General features: G+C 41.7%; 2 protein-coding genes across 4 annotated transcripts in view; one reads left to right on the top strand and one right to left on the bottom strand.

Annotated features, from left to right (window-relative positions):
* acsl6 (acyl-CoA synthetase long chain family member 6) overlaps positions 1-17,814 on the top strand; it is a 109,845-nt gene that overhangs the window by 28,499 nt on the left and 63,532 nt on the right. The window contains exon 1 of one of the 3 annotated variants that reach the window (XM_071339484.1): positions 10,443-10,463. The exons of the other annotated variants lie outside the window; for them this stretch is intronic. The gene's annotated coding sequence lies outside the window, so the exon portion shown is untranslated. Of the gene's footprint in view, positions 1-10,442; positions 10,464-17,814 lie in introns of those variants that run through there. 3 annotated transcript variants of the gene reach the window in all.
* Positions 13,107-17,462, bottom strand: irf1b (interferon regulatory factor 1b). The gene is made up of 8 exons (XM_071339485.1): positions 17,305-17,462; positions 15,910-16,001; positions 15,566-15,665; positions 15,195-15,406; positions 14,749-15,019; positions 14,599-14,633; positions 14,293-14,443; positions 13,107-13,850 (listed from the first exon to the last, which is right to left on the bottom strand). Exons 2-8 carry the CDS (start codon positions 15,994-15,996, stop codon positions 13,699-13,701), a joined length of 1,008 nt encoding a protein of 335 aa, XP_071195586.1. The 5' UTR covers positions 15,997-16,001; positions 17,305-17,462; the 3' UTR covers positions 13,107-13,698.

The raw sequence follows: 17,814 nt of genomic DNA, 5'->3' as shown, positions 1-17,814 counted from the left end.
GTATTGAAGTGTATGACAGCTTGTTCCAGTTGCCACCAATATCCAGCAACTTCACATAGCCATTGAAGAGGAGTTGGACAACATTCCACTGGCCACAATCAAAAGCCTGATCAACTTTATGCGAAGGAGATGTGTCGCGCTACATGAGACAAATTGTGGTCACACCAGATACTGACTGTTTTTTTTAAAGGTATCTGTGACCAACAGATGCATATCTGTATTCCCAGTCATGTGAAATCCATAGATTAGGACCTAAAGTATTTATTTCATTCGACTGATTTCCTTATACTGTTACTCAGTAAAATCTTTGAAATTGTTGAATATTGCATTCATATTTTTGTTCAGTGTATCTTGATTAGATAAGTATTCAACCCCCTAAGTCAACACATGTTAGAATCACCTTTGGCAGTGATTACAGCTTTGAGTCTTTAAGAGCTTTACATCTCTACGAGCTTTAAGTCTCTAAGAGCTCTCTAAGAGCTTTCCACACCTGGATTGTGCAACATTCTCCCATTATTCTTTAAAAAATGTATCGGGCTCTTTCAAATTGGATGTTGATCATTGCTAGACAACCATTTTCAGGTATTGCATAGATTTTCAAGGAGATTTAAGTCAAAACTGTAACTCGGCCACTCAGGAACATTCACTGTCTTCTTGGTAAGCAACTCCAGTATAGATTTGGCCTTGTATTTTAGGTTATTGTCCTGCTGAAGGTGAATTCCTTTCTCAATATCTGGTGGAAAGCAGACTGAATCAGGGTTTCCTCTAGGATTTTGCCTGTGCTTAGCTCCATTACGTTTCTTTTTTATCCTGAAAAACTCCTCAGTCCTTAGCGTACAAGCATACCCATAACATGATAAAGCCACCACTATGCTTGAAAATATGGAAAGTGGTACTCAGTAATGTGCCTTCAGAAACTATTCACACCCTTTTACTTTTTACACATTTTGTTCTGTTACAATCTGAATATAAAATTAATTAAATTGAGATGTTTTGTCACTGGCCAGCACACTATCGCATAATGTCAAAGTGTTTTTTCGGCTGTTTGTGAACAAAAATCTTGGGGCAAGCCAAAGTCAGTGATTGGTCAAGAGTAGGAATTCTTCAATGAAGTGTTTGTCTTTCAACAAGAGACAAATTGTTTTCATGCAACAACAAAAAATACTTGAGAAATACTGCACCAAACATCTTAGTTAGATGTAAAATTGTGTGACTCAGATCTTGTCTGCATAAATGTCAAAATGAATGACTAATTTCATTAGTTATTTTAGATTAATTCTGACTACGGTGTCTCAAGATGGACAAACGGTACTATTGACACTTTTTTTCTTGTCATTCAAAGGTTTTTTCAGGGAGTATGCGATCACACTCGTTCGGTTTGCCTAGCCGAGTTCGACTAGACGCCAGCCGAATTGAAGCATGCTGATGCCTTAACTCCGCCCTCTTGCGGCACAGGCCGAGAGCATATGCTTGAAAATATGGAAAGTGGTACTCAGTAATGTGTTGTATTGGATTTGCCCCAAACATAACACTTTATATTCAGGACAAAAAGTTAATTGCTTTGCCACAATTTTTGCAGTATTACTTTAGTGCCTTGTTGCCAACAGGATGCATGTTTTGGAATATTTGTAACGATGTGGGCTGAGAGTCGGGAAGCAAGTTCAGGGAGTGAGTGTTTTAATAAATAAACACAACATAACCCAAAACACGAGCAACGCACAGACAAGACACAGGAACAGAAACAATGACACCTGGGGAAGAAACCAAAGGGAGTGACATATATATAGGGTAGGTAATCAAGGAGGTGATGGAGTCCAGGTGAGTGTCATTATGCGCGTAACGAGGGTGACAGGTGTGCGCCATAACGAGCAGCCTGGTGACCTAGAGGCCGGAGAGGGAGCACACATGACAATATTTTTATTCTGTACAGGCTTCCTTCTTTTCGCTCTGTCAATTAGGTTAGTATTGTGTAATAACTACAATATTCTTGAGCCATCTTCAGTTTTCTCCTATCACAGCCATTAAACTCTGAAACTGTGTTAATGTCACCATTGGCCTCATGGTGAAATCCCTGAGCAGTTTCCTACCTCTCCGGAGAAAACTGAGTTAGGAAGGACGCCTGTATCTTTGTAGTGACTGGGTGTATTTATACACCATCCAAAGTGTAATTAATAACTTCACCATGCTCAAATGGATATTTAATGTATTTTATTTTTATCCATCTACCAGTAGGTGCACTTCTTTGCGAAGCATTGGAAAACCTCCCTCGTCTTTGTGGTTGAATATGTTTGAAATTCAATGCTCAACTGAGGGACCTTACAGATAATTGTATGTGTGGGGTACAGAGATGAGGTAGTCATTCAAAAATAATGTTCAACTATTATTGCACATAGAGTGAGTCCATGCAACTTATTATGTGACTTGTTAAGCACATTTTTACTCCTGAACGTACTGAGGCTTGCAAATGGGTTGAATACTTATTGACTTAAGACATTTCAGCTTTTAATTTGTAATCAATTTGTTTTAAAAATTTAAATCATCATTCAACTTTGACATTATGCGATATTGTGTGTTGGCCAGTGACAAAACATCTCAATTTAATTAATTTTAAATTCAGGCTGTAACACAACAAAATGTGGAAAAAGTATAAGGGTGTGACTAGTTTCTGAAGCCACTGTATATGTTTAAACCCCAATAACGACTATATGTTGTGTTTTTGAATGAGTGGCCTGGGTGGTCATAGGTAACTTATTTTCACTGTGGGTAATGTTTGCAGAAAACCAGTTACTGCATAACACACCCTTGGTGGAGAGTCAGTATGTACGACCATGCTGGTTAATGAGGCCTGAATGTTAGGGGAATACCAAAAAGAGTTTTCTGTCTACTTGTGTTAAGGGAAGTTACCCTGCTGTGCTGTGTTGGGGTTGTGTTACTGAGCTCATTTCACAACCATCAAAACAACAAATTTTAAACTGCTGCTTGTTCAGAAGCAATACATCAGCACCGTTTTAAAGTGGTATATATCTTCTCAAAAATATAAAGGCGCTTACTTTTATGCCTGAGAATCAAATCAAATTTATTTATATAGCCCTTCGTACATCAGCTGATATCTCAAAGTGCTGTACAGAAACCCAGCCTAAAACCCCAAACAGCAAGCAATGCAGGTGTAGAAGCACAGTGGCTAGGAAAAACTCCCTAGAAAGGCCAAAACCTAGGAAGAAACCTAGAGAGGAACCAGGCTATGAGGGGTGGCCAGTCCTCTTCTGGCTGTGACGGGTGGAGATGACAGAACATGGCCAAGATGTTCAAATGTTCATAAATGACCAGCATGGTCAAATAATAATAATCGCAGTAGTTGTCGAGGGTGCAGCAAGTCAGCACCTCAGGAGTAAATGTCAGTTGGCTTTTCATAGCCGATCATTAAGAGTATCTCTACCGCTCCTGCGGTCTCTAGAGAGTTGAAAACAGCCGGTCTGGGACAGGTAGCACATCCGGTGAACAGGTCAGGGTTCCATAGCCGCAGGCAGAACAGTTGAAACTGGAGCAGCAGCACGGCCAGGTGGACTGGGGAAAGCAAGGAGTCATCATGCCAGGTAGTCCTGAGGCATGGTCCTAGGGCTCAGGTCCTCCGAGAGAGGAATGGTCAGAAAGCTGTTTGCTTAGAAATTCTAGGGACAATTAGGAGGCCTGCGTCTTGTGACCGTAGCGTACGTGTAGGTATGTACGGCAGGACCAACTCGGAAAGATAGGTAGGAGCAAGCAAATGTAACGCTTTGTAGGTTAACTTTAAAACCTTGAAATCAGCCCTTGTCTTAACAGGAAGCCAGTGTAGGGAGGCTAGCACTGGAGTAATATGATCAAATTTTGGGGTTCTAGTCAGGATTCTAGCAGCCGTATTTAGCACTAACTGAAGTTTATTTAGTGCTTTATCCGGGTAGCCGGAAAGTAGAGCATTGCAGTAGTCTAACCTAGAAGCAACAAAAGCATGGACGATTTTTCTGCATCATTTTTGGACAGAACATTTCTGATTTTTGCAATGTTACGTAAATGGAAAAAAGCTGTCCTTGAAACAGTCTTGATATGTTCGTCAAAAGAGAGATCAGGGTCCAGAGTAACGCCGAGGTCCTTCACAGTTTTATTTGAGACGACTTTACAACCATCAAGATTAATTGTCAGATTCAACAGAAGATCTCTTTGTTTCTTGGGACCTAGAACAAGCATCTCTGTTTTGTCCGAGTTTAAAAGTAGAAGGTTTTCAGCCATCCACTTCCTTATGTCTGAAACACAGGCTTCTAGCGAGGGCAATTTTGTGGCTTCACCATGTTTCATTGAAATGTACAGCTGTGTGTCATCTGCATAGCAGTGAAAGTTAACATTATGTTTCGAATGACATCCCCAAGAGGTAAAATATATAGTGAAAACAACAGTGGTCCTAAAACGGAACCTTGAGGAACACCGAAATGTACAGTTGATTTGTCAGAGGACAAACCATTCACAGAGACAAACTGATATCTTTCCGACAGATAAGATCTAAACCAGGCCAGAACTTGTCCGTGTAGACCAATTTTGGTTTCCAATCTCTCCAAAAGAATGTGGTGATCGATGGTATCAAAGGCAGCACTAAGGTCTAGTAGCACGAGGACAGATGCAGAGCCTCGGTCTGACGCCATTAAAAGGTCATTTACCACCTTCAGAAGTGCAGTCTCGGTGCTATGATGGGGTCTAAAACCAGACTGAAGCATTTCGTATACATTGTTTGTCTTCAGGAAGGCAGTGAGTTGCTGTGCAACAGCTTTTTCAAAAAGAATTGAGAGGAATGGAAGATTCGATATACGCCGATCGTTTTTTATATTTTCTGGGTCAAGGTTGGGCTTTTTCAAGAGAGGCTTTATTACTGCCACTTTTAGTGAGTTTGGTACACATACGGTGGATAGAGAGCCGTTTATTATGTTCAACATAGGAGGGCCAAGCACATGAAGCAGCTCTTTAAGTAGTTTAGTTGGAATAGGGAGTCCGTCATTTGCTTTCTAATGATCATGATCTTTTCCTCAAAGAAGTTCATGAATGTATTACTGCTGAAGTGAAAGCCATCCTCACTTGGGGAATGCTGCTTTTTAGTTAGCTTTGCGACAGTATAAAAAATAAATGTTGGATTGTTCTTATTTTCCTCAATTAAGTTGGAAAAATAGGATGATCGAGCAGCAGTGAGGGCTCTTCGATACTTTCCAAGCTAGTCGGAAGACTTCCAGTTTGGTGTGGCGCCATTTCCGTTCCAATTTTATGGAAGCTAGGGTTTTCAATTTCAGAGCTAATGGTGGGAAGCTTCGGCGTCTCAGACCCCGTAACGGGAGGAGTAGAGACAAGAGAAGACTCGGCCTCAGACTCCGACTCGCTGCTTAATGGGGAAAACCGGTTGAAAGTTTGTCGGCTGAATGAGCGACACCGGTTGAGCATTCCTACAGCATTTCCCTCCAGAAGCCATGAGAAAGTTGTCCGGCTGCGGGGACTGTGCGAGGAGATTTATACTACTATCTGTACTTACTGGTGGCACAGACGCTGTTTCATCCTTTCCTACACTGAAATTACCCTTGCCTAACGATTGCGTCTGAAGCTGGGCTTGCAGCACAGCTATCCTCGTGTAACGGATGTGAAATGGCTAGCTAGTTAGCGGGTACGCGCTAGTAGCGTTTCAATCAGTTACGTCACTTGCTCTGAAACCTAGAAGTAGTGTTGCCCCTTGCTCTGCAAGGGCCGCGGCTTTTGTGGAGCGATGGGTAACGACGCTTCAAATCAAATCAAATCAAATCAAATCAAATTTTATTAGTCACATACACATGGTTAGCAGATGTTAATGCGAGTGTAGCGAAATGCTTGTGCTTCTAGTTCCGACAATGCAGTAATAACCAACAAGTAATCTAACCTAACAATTCCACAACTACTACCTTACACACACACACAAGTGTAAAGGGATAAAGAATATGTACATAAAGATATATGAATGAGTGGTGGTACAGAACGGCATGGCAGATGCAGTAGATGGTATAGGGTACGGTATATACATATGAGATGAGTACTGTAGGGTATGTAAACATAAAGTGGCATAGTTTAAAGTGGCTAGTGGTACATGTATTACATAAAGATGGCAAGATGCAGTAGATGATATAGAGTACAGTATATACATATGAGATGGGTAATGTAGGGTATGTAAACATTATATTAAGTGGCATTGTTTAAAGTGGCTAGTGGTACATTTTTACATAATTTCCATCAATTCCCATTTTTAAAGTGGCTGGAATTGAGTCAGTATGTTGGCAGCGGCCGCTAAATGTTAGTGGTGGCTGTTTAACAGTCTGATGGCCTTGAGATAGAAGCTGTTTTTCAGTCTCTCGGTCCCTGCTTTGATGCACCTGTACTGACCTCGCCTTCTGGATGATAGCGGGGTGAACAGGCAGTGGCTTGGGTGGTTGTTGTCCTTGATGATCTTTATGGCCTTCCTGTGACATCGGGTGGTGTAGGTGTCCTGGAGGGCAGGTAGTTTGCCCCTGGTGATGCGTTCTGCAGACCTCACTACCCTCTGGAGAGCCTTACGGTTGTGGGCGGAGCAGTTGCCGTACCAGGCGGTGATACAGCCCGACAGGATGCTCTCGATTGTGCATCTGTAGAAGTTTGTGAGTGCTTTTGGTGACAAGCCGAATTTCTTCAGCCTCCTGAGGTTGAAGAGGCGCTGCTGCGCCTTCTTCACAACGCTGTCTGTGTGGGTGGACCAATTCAGTTTGTCCGTGATGTGTACACCGAGGAACTTAAAACTTTCCACCTTCTCCACTACTGACCCGTCGATGTGGATAGGGGGGTGCTCCCTCTGCTGTTTCCTGAAGTCCACAATCATCTCCTTTGTTTTGTTGACGTTGAGTGTGAGGTTATTTTCCTGACACCACACTCCGAGGGCCCTCACCTCCTCCCTGTAGGCCGTCTCGTCGTTGTTGGTAATCAAGCCTACCACTGTAGTGTCATCCGCAAACTTGATGATTGAGTTGGAGGCGTGCATGGCCACGCAGTCGTGGGTGAACAGGGAGTACAGGAGAGGGCTCAGAACGCACCCTTGTGGGGCCCCAGTGTTGAGGATCAGCGGGGTGGAGATGTTGTTACCTACCCTCACCACCTGGGGGCGGCCCGTCAGGAAGTCCAGGACCCAGTTGCACAGGGCGGGGTCGAGACCCAGGGTCTCGAGCTTGATGACGAGTTTGGAGGGTACTATGGTGTTAAATGCTGAGCTGTAATCGATGAACAGCATTCTCACATGGGTATTCCTCTTGTCCAGATGGGTTAGGGCAGTGTGCAGTGTGGTTGCGATTGCGTCGTCTGTGGACCTATTGGGTCGGTAAGCAAATTGGAGTGGGTCTAGGGTGTCCGGTAGGGTGGAGGTGATATGGTCCTTGACTAGTCTCTCAAAGCACTTCATGATGACGGAAGTGAGTGCTACGGGGCGGTAGTCGTTTAGCTCAGTTACCTTAGCTTTCTTGGGAACAGGAACAATGGTGGCCCTCTTGAAGCATGTGGGAACAGCAGACTGGGATAAGGATTGATTGAATATGTCCGTAAACACACCAGCCAGCTGGTCTGCGCATGCTCTGAGGACGCGGCTGGGAATGCCGTCTGGGCCTGCAGCCTTGCGAGGGTTAACACGTTTAAATGTTTTACTCACCTCGGCTGCAGTGAAGGAGAGCCCGCAGGTTTTGGTAGGGGGCCGTGTCAGTGGCACTGTATTGTCCTCAAAGCGGGCAAAAAAGTTGTTTAGCCTGTCTGGGAGCAAGACATCCTGGTCCGCGACGGGGCTGGTTTTCTTTTTGTAATCCGTGATTGACTGTAGACCCTGCCACATACCTCTTGTGTCTGAGCTGTTGAATTGCGACTCGATTTTGTCTCTGTACTGGGACTTAGCCTGTTTGATTGCCTTGCGGAGAGAATAGCTACACTGTTTGTATTCGGTCATGCTTCCGGTCACCTTGCCCTGGTTAAAAGCAGTGGTTCGCGCTTTCAGTTTCACGCGAATGCTGCCGTCAATCCACGGTTTCTGGTTTGGGAATGTTTTTATCGTTGCTGTGGGTACGACATCGTCAATGCACTTCCTAATGAACTCGCTCACCGAATCAGCATATTCGTCAATATTGTTGTTGGACGCGATGCGGAACATATTCCAATCCGCGTGATCGAAGCAGTCTTGAAGCGTGGATTCAGATTGGTCGGACCAGCGTTGAACAGACCTGAGCGCGGGAGCTTGTTGTTTGAGTTTCTGTTTGTAGGCTGGAATCAACAAAATGGAGTCGTGGTCAGCTTTTCCGAAAGGGGGGCGGGGGAGGGCCTTATATGCGTCGCGGAAATTAGTATAACAATGATCTAGGGTTTTTCCAGCCCTGGTAGCACAATCGATATGCTGATAGAATTTAGGGAGTTTTGTTTTTAGATTAGCCTTGTTAAAATCCCCAGCTACGATGAATGCAGCCTCAGGGTGTGTGGTTTCCAGTTTACAAAGAGTCAGATAAAGTTCGTTCAGGGCCATCGATGTGTCTGCTTGGGGGGGAATATATACGGCTGTGATTATGATTGAAGAGAATTCCCTTGGTAGATAATGCGGTCGACATTTGATTGTGAGGAGTTCTAGATCAGGTGAACAGAATGACTTGAGTTCCTGTGTGTTGTTATGATGATCACACCACTTCTCGTTAATCATAAGGCATACCCCCCCGCCCCTCTTCTTACCGGAAAGATGTTTGTTTCTGTCGGCGCGATGCATGAAGAAACCAGCTGGCTGCACCGACTCCGTTAGCGTCCCTTGAGTTAGCCATGTTTCCGTGAAGCAGAGCACGTTGCAATCCCTGATGTCTCTCTGGAATGCTACCCGTGCTCGGATTTCATCAACCTTATTGTCAAGAGACTGGACATTGGCGAGTAGTATGCTAGGGAGTGGAGCGCGATGTGCCCGTCTCCGAAGCCTGACCACGAGACCGCCTCGTTTGCCCCTTTTTCGGCGTCGCACAGGGTCGCCGGCTGGGATCAGATCCATTGTATTGGGTGGAAGGCAAAACACTGGATCCGTTTCGGGAAAGTCATATTCCTGGTAGGAACGATGATGAGTTGACGTTAATCGTATATTCAGTAGTTCCTCCCGACTGTATGTAATGAAACCTAAGATTACCTGGGGTACCGATGTAAGAAATAACACATAAAAAAACAAAAAACTGCATATTTTCCAAGGAACGCGAAGCGAGGCGGCCATCTCTTTTCGGCGCCGGAAGCTTCGTGGGCGACCGTTGTTGATGTGTGCAGAGGGTCCCTGGTTCGCGCCCGGGTCGGGGCGAGGGGACGCCATAAAGTTATACTGTTACATTGATGCTGTTGACCCGGATCACTGGTTGCTGCGGAAAAGGAGGAGGTCGAAAGGGGGGTGAGTGTAACGGATGTGAAATGGCTAGCTAGTTAGCGGGTACGCGCTAATAGCGTTTCAATCAGTTCTGTCACTTGCTCTGAAACCTAGAAGTAGTGTTTCCCCTTGCTCTGCAAGGGCCACGGCCTTTGTGGAGCGATGGGTAACGATGCTTCGTGGGCGACCGTTGTTGATGTGTGCAGAGGGTCCCTGGTTCGCGCCGGAGGTCTGGGCGAGGGGACGTACTAAAGTTATACTGTTACATTGATGCTGTTGACCCGGATCACTGGTTGCTGCGGAAAAGGAGGAGGTTGAAAGGGGGGTGAGTGTAACGGATGTGAAATGGCTAGCTAGTTGTGGATTCTGATTAAAGTACATTAATTAGATATATTAATTGTTCATTCTTTAAAACAAAGTGTTGGTTAAAAAACATGCCATAAACTAATTAATTACCAAAATGTACAGCTTAGGCTGCTGCTAGGGCGCCATGGCAACTGCAGAACAGTGATGTGGCGCTCAGTGGTGAGGCTGAGGCAGGCTGCAATAAAGCTCGCCAGCTTGTAGTCCTAATATTCGGAAATAAATTACCTCTGGTTCATTCAGCCATACCTATGGGAAAAGAATAGGGTTTGGTAATAAATGCTCAAAATAAGGTCTGAGGTTAACACAGATTTAGGAAATTGTATACATGTTGTTCTATGAGATAATAGCAGTCAGTTAACATTACCTTTTTGAATTATGACGGTTTTATGTGATTTGTGTTTTTTATTTGAAAATAAATTCTTCAAAATTCACAAAAAGTGGCATTAGCTGATGTAGTTTCTCATAGAACAAAACGTATAAGATCTCCTAAACTTGTGTTTATCACATACGTTATTTTCTGCGTTTATCCATAAACCCTCCAAAAACTGCATTTATTTTCCTTATAGGCTTTGCCCAACGAGCAATGGCTGAGTTAGTGCCTAGAAAAAGACGCCATTACCACTTCTCTCTATGCATGCAGGAAGCAGAGGAGACAGAGAGAAAGGAAGCGAGCAGAGAGGTTAGTACAGTGGTTCCCAAGCTTGGGCCGTGTATAGTTACAACAGCCACAAAGTCATAATTATTGCTAAAACCTGCCTATTTCTACAATTTGTCTTCATAAAGTCAGATTTTAAACCAAACCCCAACCGTAACCACACTGCTAACCTTATGCCTAACCCTTACCATAACCCTAACCTTAACCACACTGCTAACCTTATGCCTAACCCTTACCTTAAATTAAGACCAAAAAGCTATTTTGTTTTCATGAACCAATTTTGACTTTGTGGCTGTGGTAACTAGTGACATCCTCAAACTTGGGCTCGAGGCCCCATGTGGGGTCTCCTGAGAAAATCTGTACTAATCTCATCAAACAAATTAGGAACTTTTAAAAAGAAGATATGTTTCAATATGAACATCTCATTTTAATGTAGGCTTGTCTTCCCTATAGGACAATATTAAAATGAAATAAAAAACGCAAACAACACAGTTCTAAAAATGTCCCACGTTTTCGTTTATATCGGTGGTCGATCGCCTACTGGAGTTTACAGTTTACCCATTACCCACCTTTTACCACTACATCACTGATATTAATACAGCATCCATAGTAATATTCTAACAATTAATGTGAATGTGATAATACAATCATCTGTGTGCTCTATTGATGTCTGTTTGTGCGGGGCTTGATTAGTAATGCCTAGGAATACAAATGTGAATGCTATGTAACTTAAGAAAATATATATCTATTTATAGAGTTGGTGATTTCATGCCATTCATCATTACAACAGACTAAACAGTCGCTGATGCTACGTGTCAGTGTGAATAATTTCTCATATTTCCTCCCTTTCAGGGGTATAACATTACAATTGTATAGTTAATGGGCTATGTGTTTGTAGATGGACAAATGTGATTGAACCTAAAGCAGCCAAAGTGATAATGGCAGTGAAGTAATGTACTGTCAAGTCTCTGTCAATTAGAAGTTGTACATATACTTTGCTTTTCAGAAGCAATTAGTGTTTAGTATGAGCTACTGTGATAGATCTTGCTAGTTCTTTAAATCAAATCAAATTGAATTTGTCACATGCTTCGTAAACAACAGGTGTAGACTAACCGTGAAATGCTTACTTACAGGTCCTTTTCCAACAATGCATTTACATTTACATTTAAGTCATTTAGCAGACGCTCTTATCCAGAGCGACTTACAAATTGGTGCATTCACCTGCAGTGAATGCACCAATGCAGAGTTAAAGATACAAAATTAAATAATAAATTGAAATAGTGACACGAGGACTAAATACAGTGAACAATGAAAAACAATAATGGGGCTATTTACAGGGAGTACCAGTAGAAGGAGTACGAGGTAATTAATGTAGGCCATAGTGTTGAAATAATTACAATATATCAATTAAACACTGGAGTGATACATGTGCAGAAGATGAATGTGCAAGTAGAGATACTGGGGTGCAAAGGAGCAAAATAAATATATAACAGTATGGGGATGAGGTAGTTGGATGGGCTATTTACAGATGGGCTATGTACAGGTGCAGTGATCTGTGAGCTGCTCTGACAGCTGGTGCTTAAAGTTAGTGAGGGAGATATGAGTGATTTTACTGTCACGCCCTGACCATAGTTTGCGTTGTTGTTTCTATGTTTTGTTTGGTCAGGGTGTGATATGAGTGGGCATTCTATGTTGTATGTCTAGTTTGTCTGTTTCTATGTGTTTGGCCTGATATGGTTCTCAATCAGAGGCAGGTGTTAATCGTTGTCTCTGATTGGGAGCCATATTTAGGTAGCCTGTTTTGTCTTTGTGGGTGGTGGGTGATTGTTCCTGGTTCCTGTGTCTGTGTTTTACCATACGGGACTGTTTCGTTTTCGTTCGTTCACTTTGTTGTTTTTGTTTCAATGTTCTATTTTCTTTATTAAAATATGGACACTTACCACGCTGCGCATTGGTCCTCCAATCCTTCCTACTACTCCTCAGAAGAAGAGGAGGAAGACGAGCGTTACAATAACCTAATATTTGTTAACAGTACTCAAACATTAAGTGATAAGAAATCTTATTGACATACAGTGAGTTAGTACCACTTTTGTGATTTGAGTTCTACTGACCGTTGGAGATGTTTGAGTAGACACTACTCAATTTCTTTAATAAGTTAGGCAATTACTTTTACATTGCAGTTGTCAAAGCAGTTTGACCCGTTTCCAAGGAATGTTACAAACTTGACATGAAAAATGTGCAGCAGTGTTTTATAGGCTTCAGTCTGATAATGTAATTCCTCTCTAATGTATTTATGGAAGTAGTTTACAACAGTTAGGATTAATCATGTGATTTACACACAATGCTGTGTTAAGTGACCTTCACCATTAAAATAAACCCTTTCATGCTCAGTTAAAAGCCCTGCCACTTTTATGAATGCCACTGAGACTCCTTTTAAAGCTGTTTTCAAGAAAATATTATTTCATATGTATTGGATTGATTTTACAATTATTACACTGTAACCTTGCGCCAGGCTGTTGTCACTGCAGTACTGCAGCTCCCCATGTCTCTTAGACAGCTAACTAACGAATCAGGTCATACAGGCTCATCAAAAGCTCTAAAAGTCTGTCCTCTTTGTCATGGCAGATATAATAATATATTATACTATACACACTATGCACTACAAAATAAGTTGGTATTTTATTTATTTTGTATAAAACAAACCACAACACAAATATTCAATACAAATACAGTATTTACAGATTCAATACACAAAACAGTACATCTTTAAAACTTTTCACCAAATTAACAGACATTTTTTCATAATAGTTTGTTATGAATGATTATTGTCCTGGAATATACAGCTATATACAAGTGTAAATAACGGATTTTTTTTTCACAGTAAAACAGAAAAAAATAATTGCCCACCCAAGTGGAGAGCTTCTGCGTTGTGCTGGCAACGGGATAGGTGCCCTCATCAATTATGGATCTTGTAAATTATCAATACAGCTATGAGCACAATGATTTAACAAAGACTAGAAACACAGAGAGCCTGACACTTGGTTAAAAATGTCTACTTCCTGTCAAATGCTTTATCACTTCAGAGATCCACCAACTGTCACAGAACACCAGAGGTCAAACGGCAAAGATGGTGTAGCTTAAGGTTCAGAGGTCACGAAATAAAGAAGTCTTTTAGACTGTAGAGTCAGTCTTTTGTTTCTGAACAGTCTCTGAGAAAGAGTAGGCAGGGCTTAGAGTGGGCAGGAGATCCAGGCATGGCTCAAAGTGGGCAAGAGATCTGTTGGAGATAACTGGTCGTGCTGTTGTTCAGTGTGTTGTTCAGAGCCCAGTGGTCGGTGTAAGAGACGAGATCTTCAGCCATTGGTAGTCCTGAGCTCAGTTCTGTGTATAACCGCAGCTCTATTTCCGACCCTATATGGCAAACAAAACAAAGCTGGTCAGTGATGCAAGAGAAACACAGCTGAATGAAGTTACAGATTTTCTCTGTTGTGCAATGTTGAGAGCAGCCTTGTTTTAGGATTTTGATGTAATGAAAAAAAAAAAAAAGAAACTTAGGCTCCGGTGTAATCATTCAGTTCTTATCTCTGCCATCTGTTTACCTTACATGCATTATTATGTTTCACACCTTATGCACATGAGAAGGAAACACTATTGACTGAAATACGTTCCTCAATCGTCTGACACATATACATTTTTTCTCTCAAATGTTTCTAAAGGCCCTTGGATTCCATCAGTTTTATTTTCCTGTTGTAGTCTTTCATTTTGACTAGCAAATGTTTCACAGACATGATGAAACCCTGCCGTTGAATACTACAGTATAACAAACAGCCAGATTCCCTCTAGCATCATTTACCTGAGTTATCACTCCATTGGCTCTCTGGACTGTGGTTAGACTCTGCAGTGTTGTATGACTCTACTGTAGCTACTTCATTGCTCAGGAACCCCTTGCTGTTTACATTGCCTGGCAGCTCCAATTGCCCCAATTGCTCCCAATGCTGTGCAATCTGAAAGAGCAAAACACAGGGGATGAGCCTGGTTGCATTTTTGCTTGGTTTAACTGTTAGATTTTTTTTAATTCAATGCAGAATATCTGGTAAACATGGGTATTCCTGATAATGAAAAAAGCACACTGAACATGTACTGGTAGAGACAAACGTACCTCAATAAGTGTTTCTTCGTTCAAATCTTCATAGTCTGTAAAATTGAAGGAAAATTGACATGAGCATTGCGCAAACCTCAATTACATTTGCAGCCCACACTCACACACAGAGTTGAATCAAACACAAGCATCCAGCAAGCTTAATCTTACCTGTGGAGTGATCCGGTGACACTTGGAAAGACGAGTAGTAGTTGATGCTGTCTGGTCCTATTTCCACAGAGGTGATAAAGTCTGGAACATCAGAGTCATTGACAGAGCCATCAAGATATGACGCTGCTGTGATGGTCTCCCCTAGGTTGTCTGAGCTGTCGACTTTGTTCTCCTGTATCTTTCTGTCCTCCTGCAGGTGTGTGTCGGTGTTGCGATCCTCGACGCAATGGGTTGCACTGTAGTCCATTTCCTCTGTCTTGATCTTTAACCCCTAGAGAAAACAGCAAAACATTAAATAAGATTGAAACATTCATCTCTGTTGTCACTGGTCTGAATACAGCCAGCTAAATATACATGCACCTCTCTTTATTCAGGAGATGGAAAACAGTACTAAAAGTAATGATAAAGGGATTCTAAAGATTTTTGCAGTTAAAAAGTAATGTAACCTTGTCATTTTTCTTTGCATCCTTTGCTTTTGACCTCTTGTTATTTGTCTTTGTGCTGACGTTCAGCATTTTGTAAACGCGCACCGCTCCAGACCCTCTGTTGATGCTCTTGTCTTTCACCTCCTTGATGTCAGGAAGGGAGTTCATTGCACAGCGGAAATTAGCCTTCCATGTCTTAGGGTCTGGTGTAGTCTCGCCTTGTATGAATTTCCCTGCATCAACAGACAAGTTATATCATTGTTATTACGATGCAGAAAGGAGATTGAAAAACCCTAAGGTGCTGAAGTGCATATTGTTCATCTAGCAAAATAACATGATTATAAGAGAGGCTATTCCACACTAGGTAGTCTAGGTATGTGTCATTTGCTCACCTGTGTGCATGGCCCATTGCTTGAATAGACAGGCATCCTTGTTCAGGTCCCATCCATGACGTGCAGCATGCTTCCATGGGATGGAGAATATCTTCTTGTCCTGGACAAAACCACAAAAAAATGTTGTTATTTTTGTTTTGTTTTGTTTATTTAACCTTTATTTAACTAGGCAAATCAGTTAAGAACAAATTCTTATTTACAATGACGAGTAGTCCTGTTCATGGGTAATAGTACTAAATATGTTTTGTTGTCAATGCCTCGACTGAGCTCTCTTCATACAATGACAGTGTCTTTGTAGATTAAAAAAAATCATTAGATGAGTTTGACGAGCAGGAAAGTCTTACCTTGTCCACCCACACCAATCCACTGATGGAGTTGGACTCAATCTTATCCTCCAGCCAAGGCCTCATTCTCATCCTAGACACAGGCATGGTTCCTGGGAGATCAAGGAGAAGAGAGAAACTTAGTTTTAGGCACATGGCAATTGGGGTAGATGTACAAGCACGTCACTCCCACCCACTACCCTGCTCAGTTAGTGCAGATGTTTAGTGCGCTCTGAAGTTCATGAACAGGAAGTGTGATGTAGCTACTATGACCATTGCCAACAACTGGCAAATTACTGGAATGTCTATCATGTGCATTTTAGGACTACACTGAAATTATTTTAAAGTGTTCTAATTATCTTATTCAAGCAGATGCACGGTTATACTATACTGTGGTGTAAAGTACTTGAGTAAAAATACTTTAAAGTAGTACTTAAGTTGTTATTTTGGTGTATCTTTACTATTTATATATATTTTTTGATAACTTTTACTCAACTACATCTCTAAAGAAAATAATGGACATTTTACTCCATATATTTTCTCTGTTTACATTTTGATCGCTTAGCAGCACAGGAAAATGTCTCTGATCTGGCGGACTCACTAAACACGTTTGTAAATGATGCGAATGAGTGTTGGAGTGGCTATTCATAAAGAAATAAACAATATAATGGTGCCGTCTGGTTTGCTTGATATAAGGAATTTGAAATGATTTATACTTGTACTTTTGATACTTAAGTATTTTTTTAAACCAAATACTTTTAGGCTTTTACTCAAGTAGTATTTTATTGGGTAACTCTTTACTTGGGTCATTTTCTATTAAGGTATCTTTACTTTTAGTCAAGTATGAAAATTGGGTACTTTTTCCGCCACTGATGCTATATGGTTATTTATGTTGCATTCGAGGTTAAAGGGAGCGGGTTCTATAGCTCTTGAAAAGAACGAACAGACGTATTCAACCACGCACACTTTAATCGTGCACTGAACAAGCGCATGCATATTTTGACCAATGCATTACAGTGCCTCTAAATTACAGTGTTGCAACCTTGACCCACTAAAACTTTACACTTTATATTTTAACTACAACTCTTGAAATGTCATAAATATACTACTGCAAAGCTATAACTGCATTGTTCCATGTCTCGTTAAATTCACAAATGAGCGCACCGCGCACACCACTTTGCTTCTAGCCTCGTGTCAAGCGTAAATAAGATCTGTCAATATGTGGGATATATGTGCCCAATGACAAAACGCACGCTGCTGCACACATGGAAAAACAAATCCCAGTCAATTGAATAGAAAATAGCATATACTATAAATTACAAGTATATCTGCTATAAATATGTACAAAGAGCACTAGCACAAACACAACGTTCCCACGTAGCCCAGTGCATACAATAATAAAATAAAATCACTTACAGCTACAATATGATTTCGCTTAATCCCGGTGATTTGTAATTGAGCCTAAAAGCAGGTATTTCCTTTTGTGAAGATGGAACGCGAAGTTATTACTCTGTGATTCCTTGTAACGTTAATATCCACTCAGGTCTTCATTTTCCAGTGTGTACAATCTGTTGAAGGAAACTTGTTTTTATATAAAGTGGGTGGGATTTCCCCAATATAGTATCATGCACACTCTTCATTGGTGGGGGGACAGTTTTGGCAGCAGTCCGCATCTGCGCTGAGGCAGAACTGTACATACAGGCGCGCTCAAACTTCAGGCAACATGATTTCCGAGAAATCATGCTGTTGTGAGAGATAAGGTGTGACGAGGAAGTGTTGAGCATAGCCAATAAACGAATATATTGCAGGATCCTGCATGTAGCAGTTGCATGACGTATCAATGTACAATATCTTGGCTCAATGAAGTAATCATTCCACATGTATTCCCGCCGATTATCCTAAATAATATAATATAATTAGAGAATA

This window comes from Salvelinus alpinus, chromosome 13, assembly GCF_045679555.1.
Source record: "Salvelinus alpinus chromosome 13, SLU_Salpinus.1, whole genome shotgun sequence".
In the NCBI taxonomy this organism is placed as follows: Eukaryota; Metazoa; Chordata; class Actinopteri; order Salmoniformes; family Salmonidae; genus Salvelinus; species Salvelinus alpinus.
Note: the sequence above shows the minus strand (reverse complement) of the source record. Positions and strands in the feature narration are given on the sequence as shown.